Consider the following 26082-nt stretch of genomic DNA (forward strand, 5'->3'; position numbering starts at 1 on the left):
AGACCGTAGCCTTGACTAGACAGACCTTTGTTGGCAAAGTAATGTCTCTGCTTTTGAATATGCTATCTAGGTTGGTGATAACTTTCCTTCCAAGGAGTAAGCGTCTTTTAATTTCATGGCTGCAGTCACCATCTGCAGTGATTTTGGAGCCCCTAAAAATAAAGTCTGACACTGTTTCCTTGGCTTAAATGTAAATTAATACAATATACAAATTGAAGCTACAAATGGTAGAAATACCAGAAAGTTATGTGCTATTGCTTTCTTTGCAGGTTTACCCCTTAGGTGATAGGTCTTGCAAATTGGTGGCACCAATTTCATGAGACCTGAGGTATAATAAAAGGTCTATTGATTTTTATCTTTAACACCTTAGTGCAGGTTTCAAATCCTTTGTTATTTATTTATTTTTAGGAAGGTACGATTTTGTTGTTGCTGTGTTTCAGTCTCTAAGGTGTGTCCAATTCTTTGTGACTCCGTGGACTGTAGCATGCCGGGCTCCTGTGTCCTCTACTGTCTCCCTGAGTTTGCTCAAATTCAGTTACAATTTACATGGAGTGAAATGCATTAATTCTACAGGGCAGTGAATTGGACAAATGCATACACCCATGTCATCTACACCTTTATCAAGATGTAGAAGTTTCCATTCGCCCCAAAGAGTTCTCTCTTGCCCTCTCTCAGTCAATCCCTACTCCTTCCTCTCAGATTTCTATCACTGTAGTTTAGTTCTACCTGTTCTGGAACTCCATATAAATGGAGTCATGCAGTGTGTTCTTTTTTGCATCTGACTTCTTTAATAAATACTGTATAGTCTTTGAGGCTGATCTTGTCTGTGTGAATCAACACTTTCCCCCTTCTATTTTAGTGGTATTTCATTGTAAGACTATTGTTATAATTTATATATTCATTTTCCTGTTGGATGGATATTTGGGTTGTTCTGCTTTTTCATTATTATAATAAAGTTGCTGTGAATATTCTTATATATATATATATATATATATTTGCAATCAAATGTTTTTCTTTTACCTGTGAGTAGAATTGCTTGGTCACACAGTAGATGTATTTTTAACTTTTATAAGATGTGGCCAAACCATTTTCCAAAGTGGTTGTACGGTTTTAAATTCTCATATCATATTCCCGTCAGCAATGTATGGAAATTCCCCTTGTTCCAAATCCACTCCACATTTGGTATTGTCAGTCTCTTTAATTTTAGCAGTTTAAGAAGGTATCTTTTTATAGCTTTAATCTTTTCAATCTTTTTGTAAGATTAGAGTTTAATTTCTTTTAGTTTTTTTTAAAAAAATCAGAAACGTTCCTGGGCAAGCAGAGACTAGAGTTTTAAACTGTTCTGTATTGTAAAATCAGTGTATTTTATAGTTTGAAAAAGACTGAAAATTTTAAGTAATAATGTAAAAATTTCCTGTAAGTCCACAATTTAGTTTTTTAAACATTTAATTTCATATACATAAATTATAGACTTAAACTCTTACATCATAAAGTGTGCCCTCAAACTTTGAATTTTATGACATAATAAAATTCAGTATATCATAGAGTATATCATGATTTATTTTACCATTTTTCAACTTTCTGGGATTTGGATTACCCCTAATTTTGTCCCGACATGAATAATGCTGTGTGTGGAACATTCTTATAACTAAATCTTGTGTATGATGCCGATTACTTCTTTGAGACAACTTCCTGCCAGATCACAATGTTGCCTTATTGTCCTGTTTCCAGTCTTTATACCTCATTGTCTTTAATAGAAATCCCAGAATAATATAAAATCGCACTGCTGCTATCACATGTCCTTATTGTGTGGCTGATAATTCCTGCCTCACCACTAAGATTTGGGCAGTGTATTTATGGTGGATGTTCTTTATTTTAGAAAGTAATGCTTCTGGAAGTTGCTTTCCTCATTAATTTTAGTTGTGATAAGTGTGCCATTCAGGGAGGTACTCTGTGCAGTTAGTGTAAAATGTTGAAACTTACACAGTCTGATTAGTTCTCTGAAACTCCTGTGTCACTGCCTTGTGTGTTACAGTGAGTGAAAAGTGAAAGTGTTCGTCGCTCAGTCATGTTTAACTCTTTGCGACCCCATGGACTGTAGCCTGCCAGGCTCCTGTGTCCATGGAATTTTCCAGGCAGGAGTACTGGGGTGGGTTGCCATTCCTTTCTCCAGGGGATCTTCCCAACCCAGGGATGGAACCTGGATCTCCTGCATTGCAGGCAGATTCTTTACCATCTGAGCCACCAGGGAAGCCCTATATTGTGTGAGAAGTCAGTGAAACTAACATCTGAGGAATGAGTTGATGTGAGCCAGGTGAGGGTTAGGGAGCCTGGTAGAAACAAGCAAGAGTGAGGGAAGAGGATGTGCTCTGACAGCCATAAGGCAGGAGCAGCTGCATCTGTGGAATGAAGAGTGGCCAGGTTGGCTGGAGCATAGTATTCTTACGGGACAGGGTGCTGCACAGGGCTGAGGGGGAAGCAGGGCTCTGAGGTCCAGGCCTCTCACTTGGTTCAAGTTTTTGACTGTTGCACTTTGCTAGAATGTGATAACAGCGACTGATATTAAATGTCCTTTTCCTCCTTTTTTTTTTTTCCCCATGCTTTTTCACCTTAAATTTCACTCTGGTAGATATTGGAATTGTGAATTTTCTTTTACATGAAAAATTTTTGTTTATTGCCTTTTTCTCTGGGCTTTACTATTTACATTTTTTTTCTATCTTCACTTTTTTCCCCCCATAAATATAAATGTGTACAAAAGGTCAGACCCTTGAGGTGATTTTTGAATACTTCTCCTCTTGAAACTTGTGGTTAAGTACCTTGTAAGCAGACTTTATTTTGGTTGTATTTTATCACTTTTGACCTACTCTGAGTATCTGCCCATCTCTCTCCTTTCATCCTTTTTCTTCTTTCTTCTTTCCTTCCTCTTTTGGCATAAGGATTTTCAGTTGATCTTTACTTGAATAATAAGTGAATACAATGTTGTACAAAATTAACACATAAAGAAAAATATAAAAGCAGTAATAAAAGGCCCTCCATTTCCTCTCGCTTCTACTTCTCTTCCCAGAAAATTTGTAGCATCAAGGGTTTGATCCATGCACACACACTCATACTATGACTTTCACTAGTAAAGATTTTTTATTTAAAAATTATTTCTAAAAATCTTTGAAGCTTTTTTTTCTGCCTGTATATATGTATTTTTCTCATATTTTAAAGAGCTTCATTATATCATGTCATATGGCTGAACCAGTAAAACTACTGGTATATTCTCTGTTATTGATATTTCATTTGTTGCAACTTATTTACTAGACATTATACCATTAGTGCTTTGGTAAACTTTCTTGTGCATATATTTTTGCGCAAACATGCAAGTAATCCTTAAAGACAAACCCCTTTGTGTAGAGTGGCTGGTATAATCAAGTACAGACACTTAAAATGTTGATATTTCAAAACTGCATTATCAAGGGCTTTATCTATTTCTGTTTCTATGAGCATGAAAGTGCCCATTCCTAGAATTCTAACCAGTAACTGATATTATCAGTCTTTTTAACTTTTTCAGCCTAACAGATTAAAAATGAGATATTTTAAATTTCTATTTCCCAATTACTTGTGAGAGTAAGTACTTTTTCTCATTTTTATTTCTGTTTGTATTTCTGCTTTGAATTTCCTATTCACAGCAGGGTTGTGATTTTCTATTTCACATGCGTCTTTACATTTCAGTGGGAGGTTAGTAAAGGTTGCTTCAGGAGCTGCTATCCAATGCTATTTTAAATGATAGCTTTAAAAGTTGGATTTTGAAAATGATAGGGGCAAGGTTGAGCGATATCATTATGTAATGTCAGTTTCATGGACAAGTTCTTCAGCCCCATTAAACCTCAGCTGCCTCATTTATAAAGTGGGAATAGCAGTAGTACCTACTACAAATAGTACCTACTATTTGTCATGAGGGTTCAGTATTTTTGTGAGGGTTAATTAATATTATATGAAGTGCCTAGAATAACAGCTGGCACACAAATTCAACTGACATCATTGTTATTGTTGTCACTGTCGTTACTCCCACTTTTATTATCAATGTTTGTGAACGTGAGATGTGCCTTTGGGGAAAATGCCACGGAAGGAGAGACTTAGCACTGCTGGATACACTTTCGGGTCCCTGTGCTACCCAGTTCTTGATTTATTCCCCATTCTCCTCAGTTGGTATTTTCATTCCCAGAATTTATGCATTTATATCTCTTTCATGATTTTAAAAATGTGGTCCAAAAAGAAACAAAGAGGAAACTATAGTAATCGGGGCATATTTATGGGGGCGGAAGGGAGCTGCTGTTCAGGACCCTGAAGTCGCACGCACACACTGTGCTGTGAATCCTGTCACATGATGAAAGCTGGGTTTCAGAGGCACCTGCCGCCTTATCCAGCTTCTGCTTCAAAGACAGAAAGAAGAAAGGGAGGCAAACCTCTTCGTTTAGCCTGCCCTCAGCAAAGGCTTAGGGGATTTTCTGAGGCACAGATATGTGGAAGTTATGGTTATTTAGACTGACTCCTGATGGAATTTACATGCACAACTGGGAAGAAAAGGCTTAACTACTTCTTTAAAAAATCTTTAACAGAAGATAAAGGTGATGGGTCCCTTTTACTCCTGAAAGGGACCTCTGCATTCCAGTTTCTGATTGAATGAATGTAGGTACCTTGGTCTGCTTCCTTATCAGAACAGTCTCAGAGGAAACAGTCACTGCCAGTGAGGTTTGGAGCCACCAGTGAGGCCCATGTGCAGACAGCTTCACTCTTAACTTACAGAGTTCAAGATCTTTGCCTTTAGGCATTAGGTGTTGACCATATACTTGGTCTTCCAAGTCCTATTTGGAGGAGCAACCATTAAATTATTACTCTAGCACTCTGATTGGTAGTTATGATATCCCTAAGAATGGGCAAGATTTAAGGCATGGAAGATATTACCAGTTGGGGATTAGGAGGAATAAGGGAATTCCTTTGAAATATATGCCTGCCTTGAAGAGGGCAGGCCTGGAAAGATGACGGAAAAGGTGACATGAAGGTGTTTGTTGTCTGATGCAATGAGATGAAGGCAAGAGTGAATACAGAGGAAGGCAGCTTTGAGAAAGCGCAGAGCATAGTGACCTCACCTACTCCTATCTCCATCCATCCCATCAGCCCCACCCATTTTACCCTGGACCTAGAATTGGTAGAACGTTGAACTAAACGTAAAGAGATGGTTTCTTCTACTTCTCTCCTCTCTCATTTTTTCTTCCTCCTACCTCCTCTTATTAAGATTTTCACGGTTTATAATAATTTCTCTGCGTTACAGAGGAGACTGTGGATTAAAAGTGAAAAATTTCCTCTCCACTTGAAAGAGGATCAACCTGCATGTTGCTTTTCAGATTTACCATTTATTTAGTTACCTGCAGCTCAACTGGTAAAGAATCCGTCTGCAATGCAGGAGACCTTGGTTCCCTTCCTGGGTTGGGAAGATCCCCTGGAGTAGGAATAGGCCACCCACTCCAGTATTCTTGGGCTTCTCTGGTTGGCTAAGGGAATAGCCAACAATAAAAAAATAAAGAATCTGGCTGCAATGTGGGAGACCTGGGTTCGATCCCTGGGTGGGGAAGATCCCCTGTAGGAGGGCATGGCAACTCACTCTAGTATTCTTACCTGGAGAATCCTGATGGACAGAGGAGCCTGGTGGGCTACAGTCCATGGGGTCACAAAGAGTCGGGACAGACTGAGTGATTTAGCACACACAGCATACTTCTCGTTCATTACTTAGTGAGATGGTTGGTCAACAGAATTTGGAGGGGATTCTGGAAAATACCAAATGTAAAAGCCTGGTACCTCAAATGATAGAGTCTGCAATGCAGGAGACCTGGGTTTGAACGCTGGGTCAGGAAGATCCTCTGGAGAAGGAAATGGCAACCCACTCCAGTATTCTTGCCTGGAAAATCCCATGGATGGAGGAGCCTGGCAGGTTACAGTCCATGGGGTCACAAAGAGTTGGACATATCTGAGTGACTTCACAAAACCAATATTTCATAAAAACCACTTCTATTTCTACCTTGTATATTTTATATGGTTTGACTACAAAAGAGATTAATCAGTTACCATTAACCAGGATGGGAAACATGAAGAGAAAAACAGATTGGAGAATGGAAGAATTTAGTTTTTGAAATCTTGAAGTCATTCAGTTGGCTGTTTTACAGCCAACTGAAAATAGGGGGCTAGAGCTCCAAAAAGAGGTTTAGGCTGAAGATTTGCAGTCATTACTTTTAAAAGCTTCAAATATCAATTGCTTATAGAAAACTGCTTTAGTAATAGTTTAACCTTCAATGAAGTTAAACACAATTGCTTTTTAGAAAATCTATTATGTTGTAAAGCTTTTTCTAATTTTTGGTTTTATAACATTGTTTTAATTTTTCAGTTATTATCCACTGTCAAGTTTCTGCTTGTTCTTAATTATTTCTCTTGTATCTTTTTCAGTTGATAATCTAATCCTAATGCATTTGTATAATACATTTTAGAGCAAAGAATAACTAATGGGATCCAACAGAGAGAAGAGAGAAGACTAATGAAAGGCAACCTCAGTTAGTGTGACCTTTTTGAATTCTGTATTGAAGGGTTAGCATTTATTTCTAATTAAAACTTACGAACTTATTATTGAAAATCTTTCATGAACCACATTCAAAAATAGAAAACTCTAAAATATCAAGGTAGTTATTATACATGTTATGATTTGCTAATAAACATTAAGACTAACTGAAACAGCAGATTTTAGTGAAAACAAATGGTTAGAATTGACAATCAGAATGTAAGCAGGATGTTAGTTAATTAATAAGACTCCCATTTCCTTTCACTTTGTCTTTTGCTGAACAATTTTGGGTGATACACTGTACGTGGACTGAATTTCATAATACCCATTTTTTCGTTCTTCTTAGCGCTCCCAAATTTGGTGAAAATCAGATCCAATTTACTTCGTCTACACGTCAAATATTTATACTATTTTAGCGATTGAGTTTTTAATTCTTTTCTACATCACCTTTACATCTAAATAGCACTTGTTTTCCACGACACTTTTATAACCTGCCTCTGTTTTTGCCTGTCAGATATAATACTGCTATTTTTTTTATTTTTAGTTTTTTTTTAATTTGGACCATTTTTAAGGTTTTTATTACATTTGTTACAATATTGCTTCTGTTTTATGTTTTAGATTTTTGGCCAAGAGGCATGTAGTATCTTAGCTCCCTGACCAGGGATCAAACCCATACCCCCTGCATTGGAAGGTGAAGTCGTAACCACTGGACTGCCAGGAAGTCCCTCATACTTCTATTTTAAACTTCTGAACTGCTTACTCTTCTTACAAATAGGGAGCATCTCTTGCAACTGTGTTAAGTCATCTATTGGTTTATTCACTGAAATGTTCATCATTTTTCTTTGTATATTTGTAAATGTCAGATGGAAACTTTTTGGGTCAGTGTGGAGTATAAAATAAGGAACATAAACAAGTTTTAGAATGTTTAGACTATTTCCAAATATTAGATACAGTATGAAATATTTCTTTGTTTTACACTCTGTCTAGTTATTCTGTGCATTTCCAAACATGCTTTGGAAGATAGTGTGTTAAAGACAAGCTTAACAGTTCTAAGCAATTCTGTTCCCATTCTCACAACTTTTTTCCTGTTTAAGAAGCCCAGGAAGAGCTGATGTTGTCCAGCTAATATCTGATGAACTCTATTGCCTATGTGTGAGCAGTAGTATTTTAAAGTAGTCACCTTACAGATCACAGTGTTCAAAATACAAAATTAAAATAGAAATCTGAGATTAGAAGTTTTAAATGATAAAGAAAGATTGCTTAGGTCTGTTGATACTTAGCAATCAAGTGAAACCGAGCAATAATTTGTCAAGTCTCTTGAATTTCTCTGAGTATAAAATATTCTTAAGTTTAAAAAAATGACTTATGTCACACTAGATGATACTTGAGTTAACCTCAGTGTAACAAAGATTGATATTTGAAAAAGTATTTTGTCTCGTTTCTGTGAAATTTTAAAGCACTTATTATTTTATGTTTTAATTATCATTCCATTCCACTTTCATGAGGAGGAATTTCTTTCAGCGATCTACTTTTTATTTGAAAATATATCCATTAATCTCAATAGCTTTTAATCAATAATGGAAAGCTGAGCAGATGACATATTTTGCTTTATTAATTTATTGCCACTTAAGCAATCCTTTTCAAGGCAAGAGTCTTTGTAATATTTCAGTCTGCACCACTCACTTCCGTGTGCTTTTTTGACACTTAGAGAATTCATCTCCATCTTGTGGTATATGAGTTATTCTATTTATTAGTATTGAAGAAAGGAAATTGGAGGTTGCAAATCAATTACAGAGAAGTAGCTGCTATTTTTGCAAAGAAGCTATGGGAAAAATGAGGACAAATCAGGACATGATGGTCCACAGTTTGGGATTGCGTTCCAGTGGCCTCTTGTCGGGGGAGGGGCTGACTCGGGGGATGATGAAGTCTGGTAGGAAGTGCTTTGGACATAAGCACAGAAGGATGAGCTTGACTGAGTAGAAGTGATCCAGAATTTTCCTTCTTATGTGTCTAACTTATTCTGCATCTCTGCAATAGCAGTTGAGTGTCAACAACTTTAAGTGAAAATCCGGCACTGAACTCCCTAAAGATGAAACACTCGGGGGACACTTCTAACTGTCTGCATTATGTGAATCAAAGCAAAGAGAATCGGTAACTGTTTCAAATCTTGCAAGAGCAACCAGAGATGTTTGTGCCCCTCAATAAATGGTGAACCATAACTAATAAGGAACTACTGGTTATTTCTTTTTTCACATTTATAAAATATCATTGACTTTTTATTTATTTAGTGTGCTATACTATTTTAAACAGTATGAAACTATATATTCATTACTCTGAATTTTATTTTGGGTAAACTTATTTTTCTAAAAGGTCTTAAACAGCACCACTGCATATTACCATAACATACAAAAATGGACTTTCTTGTGAATCTTAGAAATTAAAATAATTCTTAACTAAAGCCATGTCATAGTTTGTTTTAATGTTTTCATAAAACTGTCAGAAATTTTACATCAACTAGCCTCCTTTAAAAATAATATCAGGGGTGGGGCCAAAAAAAAAACAATAAAAATAATATCAACCAAATTCCTTAATTGTAGCTCATGTTTAAATATTCTAATAGTGCTGCATATTTTTGTTAGTATACTATAACATACAGTCCTGTTCCTTTGGGTGAGAGGATCAGATTGGATACGCAGAGGAAATCACCCTGACGTGGGACCAGCAGCTCTGGATGATGGGACCATGTGTTGTCTGTCACTCATCAGCTAGAGTGGGCTTAGGTGTGTTGACCCCACCTCTTACATCTGTCCATGAAAGACTGATGAGCTTCCATTGACTGAGAACCTGCTCTGTGTTGGGCAGCATGATTACAAATCTTCACAGCAGTCCTTCAAGGTGGGCATCACTATATCCTTTCATAAATGAAGAAGATGAGGCTCAAGCAACTTGCCCATGGTCACACAGCAAATGAGCAGCAGATGCTGAGATTTCAAACCATCTGGATATAAGCCCATGTGTTTTATTCCACAGATTTATAATCATCTGAGTTACTTATATTTCAGTTTTGGAAATCACTATCCTGACCATTTTTTTCTCCTTTTCTAAACCTTTTTTTTTTTTTCTACTGTTGTGAATTCTTCTGAAAAACTACTATTGATTTTTAACTAACCACATTTTGAGCAGTTCTTCCTTGACACAGTTTTCTAAATCTGATTGGTTTTTCAGTGTTTCATCACAGATCTTCTTAAGACAAACTAACTGTACATAGTCTGTCAAACTGGGTGTGTCTGTTCTCATCCATTGATATAACTGTAAATAAAATTATTGAAAATAGCATTCTCATACCTCTCAGAGTGAGGATTCTTTTTAGGTTCACCTTTCACATCTTGTCTCCAATTTATTGTGGTCTACTTATTTCATCAGGTAGTTGGGTTTCGTTTGTGATCTCTCTGTCTGTGCTTTTCTCTACAGAAATAGACAAATCAAAAGAAAACGTGCAGCTTGTGAGACTATTCTGCTGTCAGAATGGCTAATTTCTTTCTGTAAATGATATACAATTATAGAGTTTTGGTTTATCACCCAGAGCTGTGCTAGTTTGTTCTTTGCAGAATTGAATTCTCTTGCTTTCTTATATTTTCATCCTACATCCTGAAGTCCAGCTGTATAAAAAATGTCTTCATGCTCAGAGGTTCCTTTTGTAATGGAAAGAGACTTTAATTGCTGCAAGGCTGAAGGTATCAGCTGTGATCAAAAATAGCTGCACTGTTTTAGCAAGATATACATTAATTGCCCCAGTGGTTGAACAATGTTTAACAATTATAAATGAAGGAGTTAGCCCCTATAGGATCAAGAAAATAATTTCGAGCTATTTTAGTTATTTTTAAAAGTTCTGACTTGAGCATTCTTATCATCTTATTACTTCCAGTAACTCAGCTTCTTTTCGGTGCTTACATCCTCAGCAAATCCTGTGACAAGCTATGCTTCATCTTATGCCTCTGTACTTTTGTATCTGGAGATTATGGAATTGAGAAATTGACTTTGACATAATTTTATAAAATTAGTGTGGTAAGATTAGCCTTTCTCTTTTGTCTACAGATCTGATATCTGACCGCTGTAAACCTTCGTAGGTCAGTTCTAAAAGTTTAAGAAATGGGGAAAGTGGAATGGAGTGGAGTGAGGTAGAATCTGCCCCCATCTGTTGTAAATCCTGGAATGATATTTATTAAGCTGTCTGAAGTCTAAGCCAGAGTTAGGCTCACTTAGCTCCCTAGGTTTATATTTACCTATAAGTATCATATTGCTTGGTCATTTTATGCATGTTGTCAGTACTGAATAAAATGTATTAAGTAGATATTATTAGGAAGGGCTTTGTTTAGAATTCTTTGCATATTGCAATGCCCAGTGGTAGAATTTTCTACTAGTTGAGTTGACACATTTTACATGTTTTTTTTTTTCATTTTATTCATCTAATTATTAAAATACATATAGCAATACATGACTGTGTCTCCAAAGAAAGTAAAATATTTCCAGATAAATTGATCTGTCCTCAAATATACTTCTCCAGGGGAAGAAAGTACATTCTTGTCAGTTTGGCATGTATCCCTTCAGACCTGAATTTGATATATTTATATATTATATATATGTATATACATATAGAAAACATACAGTTTTATATAAATTTTAATACAAATATTATACTGTATAAATATACATATATTTGTAATAATATTTATATAAATCAGTACTGTATTATACTATTCAACATACTGTATATTGTTTATCATTTTTCAAGAAAATTTTTCAGAGTTTTCCACTTAGCAACTCTGGTTAAAAAGAGTTCCATACCACCATTTCTTTTTTCTTTAAAATTTTTTAACATGAACCATTTTATCAAAAAGTCTTCATTGAATTTGTTACAATATTGCTTCTGTTTCATGTTTTGATTTTTTGGCAGTAAGGCATGCAGGATCTAAGTTCCCCACCAGGGCTTAAACCCACACCCCCTGCATTGGAAGGTGAAGTCTTAACCACTGCGCCACCAGGGGAGTCCCCCGTACCACCATTTCTATCTCAGGCAAAACTGTGAAAGAGATGAAATTTTTTCTTGGCCTCTGTTATTTTGTTCATTATCTTTTTTATCCATTCTTGTTTTTCAATCCATCCTCTCTCCTTCCTTATCCTATCACTGAGACACTAAGGAAAAGATTCCTGCCCTTGACTTTGAACTTAAGTCACTGTATTACTTACAACATGTGTATTAATCTTTAGCACCAAATACAAAATAAAGTACTTTGCTCCAGTTAAAAGAGCTTCCAGTTACCAGTAAGTCAATGTGGAAAGGTTTCAGGGAGCATGAGATTGCTTCTTTGTCCCTGAAGTTCCACCTGTTGTGTACCCACTCTTTCAGTGAGGCCATAAAACCAACTTTGCCCGAGTGTTAGGGGAAAAAAAAACCAAAGCACAGATTTTGTACAGGCCTTACATCTGATTATGGAATCATTTGTTTGTTTTTAATTTTATTTTATTTTTAAACTTTACAATATGGTATTGGTTTTGCCATGTATCAAAATGAATCCACCACAGGTATACACGTGTTCCCCATCCTGAACCCTCCTCCCTCCTCCCTCCCCATACCATCCCTCTGGGTCATCCCAGTGCACCAGCCCCAAGCATCCTGTATCCTGCATCAAACCTGGACTGGTGACTCGTTTCATATATGATATTATAGATATTTCAATGCCATTCTCCCAAATCATCCCACCCTTTCCCTCTCCCACAGAGTCCAAAAGACTGTTCTATACATCAGTGTCTCTTTTGCTGTCTCATATACAGGGTTATTGTTACCATCTTTCTAAATTTCATATATATGTGTTAATATACTGAATTGGTGTTTTTCTTTCTGGCTTACTTCACTCTGTATAATAGGTTCCAGTTTCATCCACCTCATTAGAACTGATTCAAATGTATTCTTTTTAATGGCTGAGTAATACTCCATTGTGTATATGTACCACAGCTTTCTTATCCATTCATCTGCTGATGGACCTCTAGGTTGCTTCCATGTCCTGGCTATTATAAACAGTGCTGTGATGAACATTGAGGTACACGTGTCTCTTTCAATTCTGGTTTTCTCAGTGTGTATGCCCAGCAGTGGGATTGCTGGATCATAAGGCAGTTCTATTGCCAGTTTTTAAAGGAATCTCCACACTGTTCTCCATAGTGGCTATACTAATTTGCATTCCCACCAACAGTGTAAGAGGGTTCCCTTTTCTCCACACCCTCTCCAGCATTTATTGCTTGTAGACTTTTGGATCGCAGCCATTCTGACTGGCGTGAAATGGTACCTCATAGTGGTTTTGATTTGCATTTCTCTGATAATGAGTGATGTTGAGCATCTTTTCATGTGTTTGTTAGCCATCTGTATGTCTTCTTTGGAGAAATGTCTATTTAGTTCTTTGGCCCATTTTTTGATTAGGTCATTTATTTTTCTGGAGTTGAGCTGTAGGAGTTGCTTGTATATTTTTGAGATTAGTTGTTTGTCAGTTGCTTCATTTGCTATTATTTTCTCCCATTCTGAAGGCTGTCTTTTCACCTTGCTAATAGTTTCCTTTGATGTGCAGAAGCTTTTAAGTTTAATTAGGTCCCATTTGTTTGTTGAGTTCCAGTTTATAATTTGAAATCACAGGCTCCTCTACCCAACCAGAAGGAAGGTAATGAAGTTTTAAGATTGTTTAATACATCCACATATAAAGGAGATAGATTATTTGCTCTTAGAATATGTAAAAGTGTGCACCACTACAACTGTTATGAGATAATGATGGTTGCAATATAGCTAACAACCCACTGGCCCTAAAAAAAAGAACTTTTATGTTTTCTACCATCAGGCTTTTGGCTCTTTTGGGGTCATTTTGGATCCCAAGCCTTAGAACAATTTTTATGGCTACTTACATATAACTCTGGTTTTCAAATTCACAATCCTGCTGATGTTTTCTACCTTGAGGAATGCATACCTACTTATTATATGTCAGTCATGATGCTAGCCATTTTTGTGTACTTCATATTTTATTAAAGATGTCAGATTTAATATGGCAAAGATTAGGATACCCATTTTACACGGGAAGCCTTTGAAGTTCAAGATCACTTAACTAAAGTGGTTGTTTCATAATTCAAACTGAGTTAATGTTAACTGCAGTGTCTGTTTTTTCCACTAAGCTTTGCAGCTTCTTTTTATATCCTTCATTTTCAAACAATATTGCATAGATTTTTTTTTATAAGCAGTCTTGCATTGTGTTTTGGACTCTCACTCTAAATTAGTGTCATTTTGGAGCAAGTTTAAAAACTAAACTATGGAGTATTCATAATTAGGTATGAATGTAATTTGTTGTGTTGAAAATTCTGTCAGCCAAAACCCATTTAAAGTCCTGCTGATAGAAGTTTTCTTTTCACTAAGAGCATCTGCTAGCTAAAATAATGACCAAGAGAGAGAAGCCACTCAAATAATCAAGTCTGTTCACTGACTAAACTGATTTCTCTGTTCCCAAATTCTTAGATTAATGAAGACCCTGAGTTGTTTTGAGGGATTACATAAAGAATTCTTCTATGCCTAGTAATGTCTTCCCAGTGTTTTGAAGAGGAATTAGAATTTTATTTCTCTGCCCTGTCCAGTTATCTGACACTTTTTTAAAACTTATTTATTTTTGATTAAAGAATAATTGCTTTACAGTATTGTGCTGGCTTCTGCCATACATCAGCATGAATCAGGCGCAGGTACATATATGTCTCCTCCCTCTCAAACCTCTCTCCTACCCGATCCCACTCCTCTAGGTTGTCACAGAGCCCTGGTTTAAGTTCCCTGAGCCATACAGCAAATTCCCAGCGGCTGTCCATTTTACCTATGGTAGTGTATGTGTTTCCATGCTGCTCTCTCCTGACACTTTTTTTTTTAATGTAATGGACTTGTAGTTTAGCATTTCACCTTGTTTTTGTTGTTGCAAAATTAATTTAACTACCTAAAAGTATTTCCCTGTTAAAATATCATATTTACACCTAGTGGAAATGGCAACCCACTCCAGTGTTCTTGCCTGGAGAATCCCAGGGACCGGGGAGCCTGGTAGGCTGCCGTCTATGGGGTCGCACAGAGTCGGACACGACTGAAGCGACTTAGCAGCAGCAGCAATGTGTCTATGTATTTTATGTTGCACTGAGCGAAAACACTGGAGAAGGCAATGGCACCCCACTCCAATACTCTTGCCTGGAAAATCCCATGGACGGAGGAGCCTGGTAGGCTGCAGTCCATGGGGTCACGAAGAGTCGGACACGACTGAGCGACTTCATTTTGACTTTTCACTTTCATGCATTGGAGAAGGAAATGGCAACCCACTCCAGTGTTCCTGCCTGGAGAATCCCAGGGACAGCGGAGCCTGGTGAGCTGCCATCTATGGAGTTGCACAGAGTTGGACACGACTGAAGTGACTTAGCAGCAGCAGCAGCACAGTGAAAACACAAGTGCTCTAGAATGACCTGTTTTTGTATTCTTAACTGGTATCTTTACTCTGCATTGGTATTTGAACTCATCAAAACAAAATGTATTATTCTAAATGGGATTGTTTTTTTTGGTCTTGTATTTCTTGTCACAATTCTAAGCATTTTGCTTTGCAAAGATAATGCTGTTTTGAGTCTAACAAAATATCTCAAGATTATTGAGTATATTTATGCTTAGCAATGGAGAACGAAATGACAACCTACTCCAGTATTCTTGCCTGGAAAATCCCATGGACAGAGGGGCCTGGTGGGCTACAGTACGTGGGATCACAAGAGTTGGACACAGCGGCTAAACCACCAAACCACCACTACCATGCTTAGCAAACTTTAAATAATCAGGAAGTATATTTGAAAAATCAACTTATTCTTTTGAATTTTGAGTGAATAATTTAACTATTTCACAAGGTGAGATACCTCTGGTTTTCAATGTGATTTATGTTATTTAAATAGTGAAGTTGTTACTGAGTTTTGGGGACTGTGTTGTGACATGGTGGGAGATGTACCATTGAGACACCAAAAGTTGTACCTGTGTTTGCTTTATCCACTGGAACCACTGCTGAGGATTTGTGAAATGGTTTAGTAATAGCATTCAGAAATGCATTTGTCGCCGATGTTTCAGGCAAGATGTTCTGTGTCTGGGCATTTCTTATTTTGGCAGGATCTTCTAAATAGTGATTCAAATTTTAGAGGACAAAATTCCATGAAGCCCCTGGCAATATCATTAAGTCTACCCCCACCTTTACAGTCAATCTTACTGCATGTTTCAGTTAAGTTTGACTGTCTGAAATACAAGCCAATTTCTAATTATCCACCCCTGCTTGAGACGTTGTCAAGAATGCTGTTCTGCTTGAGGCATTGTCACAAGAGCATATATTGTTCCATGCCTAGAAATGTCAGTTAATATTGACAGTTTTATTTTTGTTATTTTTTTCAGAGCATCAGGGCATCGGGCCTTATCCTGTTGGAAACAATCCTTTTTGGGTCTCTGCTTCTATACTTTCCAGTGAGTAACATATTTTTAATTGCATTTTTAAAATAACCGTTTTACTTTGCTGTATATGTATATTTGCTTGTATATACTATATTGTTTATATCTGTGTACAAATTTGTATATCTGTAATTATATTGTTTACTGTATAAATGTAGATGTAAATGGCTTTACAGATATTCGAATCCTGGCTCTTACCTATTGGGTGACCTTAGACAAGTTGGTTAGCATTTCTAAACTAACCTTGGTTCCTCCTGCAAAATGGTGCTAATAATACTTTTCTTCCCAAATTTGTAAGAAGCAGTGAAGTGCTTAAGTGAACTCACATGAAAGGCATGCTTGGTATATACATATAAATACTGGTTTCCTTCTTCTTCCTCCCTACTTGAATCAGAACCAGGAGACACACCAAGTAGTTAATGCTGATAATTTCCAAGTGGTTATGTAGAAAAATAAACAGAGTAAATGTGTGGGGTACTAGTGGTGTAGATAATCATAATCTAGACCTTCCTATCACACTAGTTATTTATCTGTAACCAGAAAACAGTATTGATGCTACTGATTCTATTCAACCAACTTCTGTCCAGCAGTTCTTTGGTTAGTGTCATTTCTCCTGCACAAACCTGAGTTCTGTGAGAGTGATGGCCTGTCTCCTTGTGGCTCACTGTTGTGTGTGCAGCACAGACCTAGTGCCTGTCTCCATAGTGGAAGCACAGTAAATATGCAGTGAGTGAATGGACGAGGTTACACGTGCATGCGTTTAAGAAATATACCCTAAAGTAGTGACTGTTGTCCTGTTGAAATAGCCTGCAAAGAATCTCCTTGATTGTAGAAGACCAAGAATGATAGTCCTTATTCTTTAGTTAGTGCCTACTAGTTTTTAGCTAGGCATTAAAACGCTTCTTAACATTATTTTTAGGTGTTAGTAAATTTGGGTTCATTTTTTACTTATAAGATTCATACTTATTCAAATCCAGTGGCCATAATAAAGGATATGGGTCTAAAATCTACAGAAGAATTTTAAAGCCTTTTAAACAGAAGAAGTAGTCTAGAAAAGAAGGATGTTGGAAAGAATAGTAAATATTAGGCTGCTAAATATTCAAAGCAGTCATTAGAGACCCTTTCATTGACTGGAATCCAGTTTTGAAAACCATCTAATGGACCTATACCTGTGACATCAACTACAGAGAAAAACAGGAGAAAGAAATGGAAACTTAAGGAGCACAAAAGATAACACTGATTCTACTTGACAGTTCTGTTATGCCTAGGAGGAAAAAGGGAAGAGAAGACTTACCAAATCAATCCTGTCCAGCAGGAACCTTAGGATACCTCACTGTGTTGACTTCATCTTTAACTAACTGTCTGTTTCATTTTTCATAACATAAATTCTTTCTTCAACTTCTTGAAATATTAATGGGTAGCTCTCCAGTTCATGCTGTGTACCTTGGTTTTAAATAAGTTAGTAAATAGTGTTCATGCTCTGGTGGCACAAAGGGCCAAATTATTTAATGAAGACTTGGATATAGCATAAAATACAGAAGGAGAAAAGACATAAATATACTACCAATTGAATATGGAAAAGAAAGTAATTTTGTTTTAGGTGAGAGAATGGGGATGATGTCTCAGAAATTGATAAATTTCTGAGATTTTTGATAAGTTGATTAAAACCTCTGGCTACCTAGGGAATGTTTACGTACGTGGGTGTAAATGCATAGAAATTTTTGACAAGAGTAAGTTGGTCATTAGCTCAAAGCTCATTGGCTTTCTTAGATTTTGCAGAAATGAAGTTTATGACTTTGAGCTTGAGTTTTTCCTATAAGGAGGACCTCTGTAATAAGTGAAAAAGGTGATTGAGTAAATAGAGCCAAAGGATCTAATAATTATTTGACGGTGTAAATGTGACCTCTACGTATCTGTTAAATAGCTTACTACTTTCTCTGTTCCTTGTGTGGCCTGTACCAGAATTACTCATAAAATTTTTACTGGGGGTTACAGTTTTTTTTTTTTTTTTTTTTTTAAGTGTTCTTGAGTAAATTAGAATTGTTTTTCGAGCTAGGTAACTACTTGGAAGGACGCTTTGAGGATATTCACTATTCTAGTGAGTTGTTATGCAATGAGCCTTTTCTTCTTTTTATGCTGCATATTGTTGTACAGATTTGCAAGAATTAAGGTTATTTTTGCCTTTTCTAAGCAATCTTAGACTACAGACGATTTCATAACAATGCTTATATTGGAAAGTCCAAATTAGAGATTGTCATCATTCTGTAGATAAGGACAAACCAAAATCTGACTAAATTTAGCATTGTTATAATTGGGTAGCAGAGAGCTGAAGCATTTAAAACATTTTCTTACAGACTTTCAAAAGAGACTCATGATTTGAAGCCCATAGATTTATGAACAAATGATTAGTCTTCATAATCACCTAAATAAAACTTGCAATTTATAAAAGAAAGAAAAAAACTTTAAAAATCAGCTAAAGTATGTTTTTCTTGCTAAATCATGTAAAATGACATATTATGGATTAGTAAAGCATATTAAATAATATGGACTCTAGAGGTTTGTTTTTGGCTTAGCTCAACCACCAGTTTCAGCTAATAAAGTGCATTTTTTCCCTCTAACCTTGGTGATCTATTTGATTGGTGGATGTGCCTTTCTATAAAGGACACCAATACATGTATAAATATGGTACTCACAGGTTGTTCCCCTAGACTCACACCCCCCAAGTCCTATTAAGAAAAGAGCTGTAAAATATTAGAACCGGAAGGGATATCAGACACAGCTTAGTCTTGATTCAGCCTCTGTTTTGCAGTGAAAGAAGAGAGGCTGAGAGAAGTTGCAGCTCCTCCAGCTTTCCTCCGTTAGGTGATGAGAAAGCCAGGAAAAGACTAGTCTCTGGTCCCCTGGCCCAGCGCTGCCTTCAGTCTGTGACACTGTTTGTGATCGAGGGGATGGATGTGAGATACAGGTGGTGTTACGCAGTGTCATCAGGGAGACCTGTGTTCTGCCCGTGGATCAGTCACCTTTCCTCTTCAGGCCTCCAAGGCAATAAAAGGCTCAGAGAATAAAACAGGGAACCAATTTAAAATAGCTTGAGGTTTGGCACTAAGGAGTTTGATGTAAAACTCCCATGAGCTTGGATGGACTGTATTATTGAACCACATGGAGTTTCTGATATTCAACTGTTTTACCTACAAAAGCAGAAATGTCATCTTTCAAGCCTAATCAGTCATCCTATTAGACCATGCCTGGAGAAGGAAATGGCAACCCACTCCAGTATTCTTGCCTGGAGAATCCCAGAGACAGAGGAGCCTAGTGGGCTGCCATCTATGGGGTCGCAGAGAGTCGGACACGACTGAGCGACTGAACTGAACTGATTAGACCATGCCAGGTTGGTTTCAGTGGCAGAGAAACTAAATCAGTTAACAGACTGCTTTTTCTGTGACCACCCCAAAGCCTAAAACTAAAACTTAGACTTCTACTCCTGTTAGAGCTACATGTATCTCCAGAAGAGGAGAAAAACCAGGAGCACGTTGCTTCCTTGTATAGAGTTCAAAGGGCAGGAAATAAAGGAGAGAGAGGTGAAAGTGGGGAGAAAGGGTGAGAATGAGACCATGAGAATACAGTTGAAGCAGCTAAGGTTTTAATCTATTATTATTATTATTATTTATTTTGATGCTCAAATTAATGCAGAATTGCCAGTGGGAGACCCTTCAAGCTCCCTCTTGCCTTCTTTTGATATGTGACTTCACCATTCTTTGAACACCTCGCTACCTTCTAGGGCAACAGAAAGTTCTTTCCATGCCCCAACCTTAGACTCAACCTCTTTCTTCTCCAAGGAGCTCTGGTGCTTTTTAGGGGGAAATGGTAGTAATTTGATTCTGGGACAGAGTCACTTCCGTTGTGACAAAAGCAGGGCAGAAAGTTCCCAGTTTTACAACTTGGCCACTGTTTCTCAAACCTCAGTTATCTAGGACATTTATGTAAGGAGATTTCTCCTCAACTCTAAGATTCTATCCTTAAGATAGTTCTTAAACTGATCTAAGACTACATCTTACTTGGTGTCATTTAGATCCATTTGGCTTGATACCAAAGCAAAAGAGAGAAAGGAAATAGAAAGGAAAGTTACTACCCAGGAGCACAGCAGCACTATGGAGAAAAAAATAATGTGGGGATGCAGTTTCATGCTGACATAGCTCTGAGGGTACCGGAATTACAGAGCTTCCCCAGGGGCTCTGTGCTAAAGAATCTGCTTGCCAATGCAGGAGACACAGTTTTGATTCCTGGGTCGGGACGATCCCCTGGAGAAGGAAATGGCAATCCACTCCAGTATTCTTGCCGGGAGAATCCCATGGATAGAGGAGTCTGGCAAGCTACAGTCCATGGGGTCACAAGAGAGTCAGACATGACTGAGTGACCAAACACAACTCAGTAACAACCCCCAAACATCTAGAGGATTTCAAGAATATTGGCTTAAATATTAAAATCAAAAGACATCAGAGAACTAGACCACCTCTTCAAGGGAGTTTGACTTGTGGGATGCCAGGTCACTTTGTTCTCTTCTCTAGGGTAGGTTAGAGGAATAGAAGAAATGGTTGTGGGACTTCCTTGTGGTCCAGTGGCTAAGACTCCGTGCTCCTAATGCAGGGTGCCCAGATTCAATGCCTGGCCAGGGAACTAGATCCCACATGCCACAAGTAAGACTCAGTGCAGCCAAAAAAAATTTTTTTTAAAGAAATGGTTATAAATACCCTGGGGTTCTGTGCAGTTCCATTTGTCCCCTCCTTCCTGAGCTCCTCTTCCCTAGCAGCCTTCAGACAGAAGTCTGATCTGATGAGTAGGGGGAACAATAGTTTATAAGCAAAGGCATGGAGGTTATCCACTGTGTCTATTCCAGGGTATTTGGTAAAGAGCCTTGGGTCAGCAATGTGTCAGGAATTTATTAATAATCTTCCTTCAGCTGAAAGAGTTTTAATAAACCAAGCCTTAAAGAGTTATGGCAATCCACTCCAGTACTATTGCCTGGAAAATCCCATGGACAGAGGAGCCTGGTAGGCTAAAGTCCATGGGGTTGCAAAGAGTTGGACATGACTAAGCGATTTCACTTTCATTTTCACTTTTAAACAGTTAAGAACTGGACTCCTAGTTTGGAGCAGTTTTCATCTTTAAGCAAATAAATACCAATTAGACTATATGTCTCAAAAATACTTTGTTGCTTTTATGAAATATAATAATTTGTTATTTACAGACTAGGTAAAATGGAAAAATACAAGGAAAAGATCAACAAAAGTTGGTATTATCCAGAGATAATCATTGTATACATTTGATCATTTGAGACATCTGTATATGCATATATATAAATTGAAATAGAAAATGGATGAATGGTGGAAATTGAGATACAGATAACTTTTTAAACAGAAGTTAATTGTAATCATTATTATTTTAATCAAAACACTGAAGTGGAACAAACTATTACCAATTTTTAGATAAATGAATCTTCATAATAAACATTATTAGTTCTAAAAGATCTAAAGTTAAAAAATATAAAATATTTTAAAGTTGGGTTAATTATTTTTTTCTTAGCTATGTTTCATCTTTAGGTAGTATCACTAGAATTCAGCTGAAAGCTAAAAAATTGAACTCAAATACATTTCTTTTGCCCCTTCCTCCCACTCTCTGAATTTTCTTAGTTAATAATTTTTGGGTTGTTAATGTTTATAATATGCAATTTTGAAGCTACAATTCACATAGTCATTCAACCTTAGGTCTGTATTTAACATCTTCCACTAATCTTTGTGACCCAATTTCTTCAATACTCATTTATTTTTATTGTTGCTTGGTTTTCATAAACAGTTTTTCATGTAGAAGTTGTGAGTTCTATAGTTCTTGGGTTCTTACATGTTTGAGAATCTCTGCCCATTGTCCTTGTACATGAAGAGTAACTTCCCTGGGTATAAAAAAATCAAGACCCACTTTCTATTGCTCAGAATTTGTGTCTGTTTTCTATTTCCAGATCTTAAGATAACCTGATTTTTCCCATGGGTGACTTGGTATTTTTGCCTCAGTGCCAATAAGTCATTCTTTTTAGTCTTGCAATTAAATAATCAAAAGTGCTCCTATACCCAAAGAACTGAAACTCTCTTTGCCTGGAACTCACTTCTTTCTATTATCTATGTGACAGCTTCCTCACTTCCTTCACAACTTTGCTGAAGTATCTTTAAGGTGAAGTTCACCCTGTTGCCCCTACTTTAAATTGCAGGCAATGCTACTCTTCATGGTACTTTTGATCACTCTCACCCTGGTAATTTCTTTTGCATGGAATTTATCACTTTATATATGAATTTTATTAATATTATTTCTTATACATATATATGTATATTTAAATTTTCTGTCTCCCTCCACTGGGATTTAAGTCCACCCCTGTATTTCAGCACCTGGAATAGTGCCTGGCTCAACAAATATATTTTGAATGAATATTTTTCAGACATTCTTCATTGATTAACATATACAGTGCAGCTCTTGCCTTGTATTATTAATGATGGATTTGCATACCTTTTAAAAGTTATGTTTTACATTTTTATTTATAATCATAATTTTAATTATAAATCTCAAAATCAGGACCATGTCTGTTATGTTGATTTCCAACACAGCACATGAAAAATTCATGGAATTTCAATATAATTCCAACTAAAACCACTACACATATGCATATACACATATATGAATGTATAGCTGTATACTTCTGTCTTTGTCTTTGTGTCTCTTTGTTTCCAGACCACTGTCTTTATCTCTGATTTCACTATGGGGAGGTGGAAAGGAATGTGGACCAATAACAAAGAATCTTTACTTCATGCCCACAAAGTCTTACATGACCCAGCTCTTCTTTACCTCTTTAACCTCATACTGCACTCCTCTCTGCCTCTCTCCCTGCCACAGCAATCCTGGCCTCCTTGCTCTTCCTTGAGTGAGCCTGTCATTCACCCACGCTACAGCCTTGGTATTGGTTGTTTCTTCTTCCTGGAGCACTCTTAACCCCCATTACCTCTCTGGTGAACTCCCTCATCATCTCTAAATCTTCGCTCAAATGTCAATTCTTCCATGAAAGGGACTTAAATAACTCATTATTTTGGAATAAACAGGAAGAGATTAAATAAAAAACTATGACATTACAGTGAGAATAAACCACCCCAGTGGCAGAGAATTTCTAATGGGACCAAATGAAGACCAACTCAACAATGATGTAGAGGCAGAAATGTCACAATTTAATCGTAGACTAGGGACATAATGAATGATCCTGAGAATGCCTTCATAGCAACAAATGAGGAGATGCCGGGTCCAGCAGTGATAGAGAATTTGTCAGTCAGATGGGGTTGGAGTCAAAAGAGAAGAAATTGTACCTCGGCAGCAATGTCATAACTAAAGCATGTTTTAGCTTTCTAGTGAAAAAATGTATGGAAAGGATGACATATCTGTTCATTTCTAATTCCCTTGCTGGAATTTGTGGATTAATGTCTTTGCCCTATGGGAAAAACATGGCAGAAACTCTTTTTTTCCCCTTTCTTTAAATATTTATTTATTTGGCTGTGCTGGGTCTTAGTTGTGGCATGCAGAATCTTTGTTGTATCATGCAGAATCTTAAGTTGCAATACACGGTACATGGAATTAGTTGCTCTGCGGCATATGGGATCTTTGTTCCCCAACCAGGGATCGAACCCACATCCCCTACGTTGCAAGGCAGACTTTTAACCACTAGACCACCAAGGATAGTCCCTCTCTTTTTCAATTGTTACAGTTTTTCCATACAGAGAACTTCCCTGGTGGCTCAGACGGTAAAGCGTCTGTCTACAATGCGGGAGACCCGGGTTCGATCCCTGGGTTGGGAAGATCCCCTGGAGAAGGAAATGGCCATCCACTCCAGTACAGTTGCCTGGAAAATCCCATGGACAGAGGAGCCTGGTAGGCTACAGTCCATGGGGTCGCAAAGAGTTGGACACGACTGAGCGACTTCACTTTCACTTTCTTTTCCATACAGAAATGCACTTGAATTTTCCTTTGCAGGCTCAAGACATGTAAGTAATTAGCTATTTCTGAAGTTTGGTAAGTTTCAGTTAGTAAAAAGGCTAACAGATTTACACTTGAGGTTTTAAGTAATATATGTGAACATGTGGTTTTAGAGAATTTAAGTCTGTGAGAAACATTCTCAGATTTGTCAGACACATATATCAGCAGATTACCACTACTCTGAGATCTTATTCTTGAGCAGTTGACATAAGAAACAATGAAGACACTTAGACAGGTTTGAGAGATAATTAAGAAAATAGCTACAAACATAATAAAACTTGTTAATGTTAGAATTAGCAACATGTCCTGAAAAATAGTTTCCTCTTCAAAGTTGTTCTTCAAAGTGTAGAAGACTTAAAAACACTATAAAATGCTAGCAAAGTATTCTTTTAAAAATGACAAGAAGATGACGTTTTGACAAAGCAAAACACACCTTGAATGCCAGGGACTACACAATGTCACTAAAGAGTCACAATTCAATGAAGTGTTATTAGATATATTACTTAAACCAGCAAAAGAGGAAAAATATAAAGAAATAATGCTACCATGGAATTATAGTAATAAAAACTCAATATCAAAATATCCAAATCCTAGTATAAGTGTGATTGAAAGAAGAATTTGGACCTGTTGTTTAGAGAGATCAATATGAACTTTTAGGAGAAAAATTACTTTCCTAGAATCTATCAGAGAAGTATGTCAACTTACATATTTATTTTAGTTATACATTATCTAAAAGCTGTGATTATGGTAAATGACTATCTCTTCATGTTATAATTTCTATAATATGAGGAAAATAGACCGTATGTTCTGAGAATTTAATCACTATAGGTGTATCTTCATAAATACTGAATGTACATTATCTACGGGAGATGTCATTGATGATTAGAGGTCTGTGGTCGCCACGATTTGTTTATCCTTAAGTTTTCCACATTGAGATTTATTTTGAATGTCTTCTCTAGGCTTTGGAGATAATATGATTAATTCAAATAAAGACATGTTCAGATGACATCCTAATCCAAACATTACTTTCCGTTCCACTTTGACTTTTTTCGTTCTTCAACTTTGATTTCTGTAAGCAGCATCTACTTTTCATCATCCTTACAGAAATGTGAGGAAAAAATTACTTGTTCTGCTCTGTGGTCTTGTCCACTTCACATAGTCAGTCGTGCGGTTGGGGTCTGGATGTGACTTCACCACAGCCCCCATACAAGTGCTCTTGTTCTCTGTGAGGAGGGATAAGAGGCCTTGCTCCTGGTACGGATTTTCTCAAAACAATTGCACATTTCACCTTCTGATGTAAAGCATAGCATCTCATCAGATGTTCTGAAATAAAAGACGCTCTATAAAAGAAGAGGTTAAGTATACACAGCCAGTACTTCTGGGAAGTACTTCTACCTGGGAAGTCACAGTGAAGATTACTTATTAAAGGCTTTGAGGTCTACAGTAAAAGAATGCATTTAAAACTGAGTGTTTCCCAACTTGCTTGATTTTACTATACTCTTTTCTGTATAACACCTATTAAAATATTTGTAATTAATAATGCAAGTTCCATAATATTTGCCATAAGGCATACATAATAAAAATCTTATAACATTGCAAAAGTATTATTCCATTTATATGGAGTGAAATTGTGTGTTTGTGTGTGTGTCTGTGAGACATGAGCATATGAGATAAACTGTAAGAAAGCAGAATGACAAACAAGGATGCTGGTGACCTTGGATAGCAAAGTAAAGAGGCCATGATCACAGAGGAAGAGGGGAATAAAGGCAATTTTAAGGTAATAGTAATCTTCTTAAACTGAGTGGGTGGATGTATGGGTATTTATTGTATTTATATATATATATGAAATTATATATATATGTATGTAGAGTACATCATGAGAAATGCTGGGCTGGAAGAAGCACAA

The 26082-nt window shown here is 36.8% G+C and overlaps 1 protein-coding gene across 1 annotated transcript in view; it reads left to right on the plus strand.

Annotated features, from left to right (window-relative positions):
- GPR158 (G protein-coupled receptor 158) overlaps positions 1 to 26082 on the plus strand; it is a 301001-nt gene that overhangs the window by 197501 nt on the left and 77418 nt on the right. The window contains exon 5 of the mRNA XM_019972812.2: positions 16065 to 16133. Within this exon, the coding sequence (XP_019828371.2) occupies positions 16065 to 16133 (69 nt within the window). The remainder of the gene's footprint in view (positions 1 to 16064; positions 16134 to 26082) is intronic.

Source organism: Bos indicus, chromosome 13 (assembly GCF_029378745.1).
Source record: "Bos indicus isolate NIAB-ARS_2022 breed Sahiwal x Tharparkar chromosome 13, NIAB-ARS_B.indTharparkar_mat_pri_1.0, whole genome shotgun sequence".
Taxonomy (NCBI): domain Eukaryota; kingdom Metazoa; phylum Chordata; class Mammalia; order Artiodactyla; family Bovidae; genus Bos; species Bos indicus.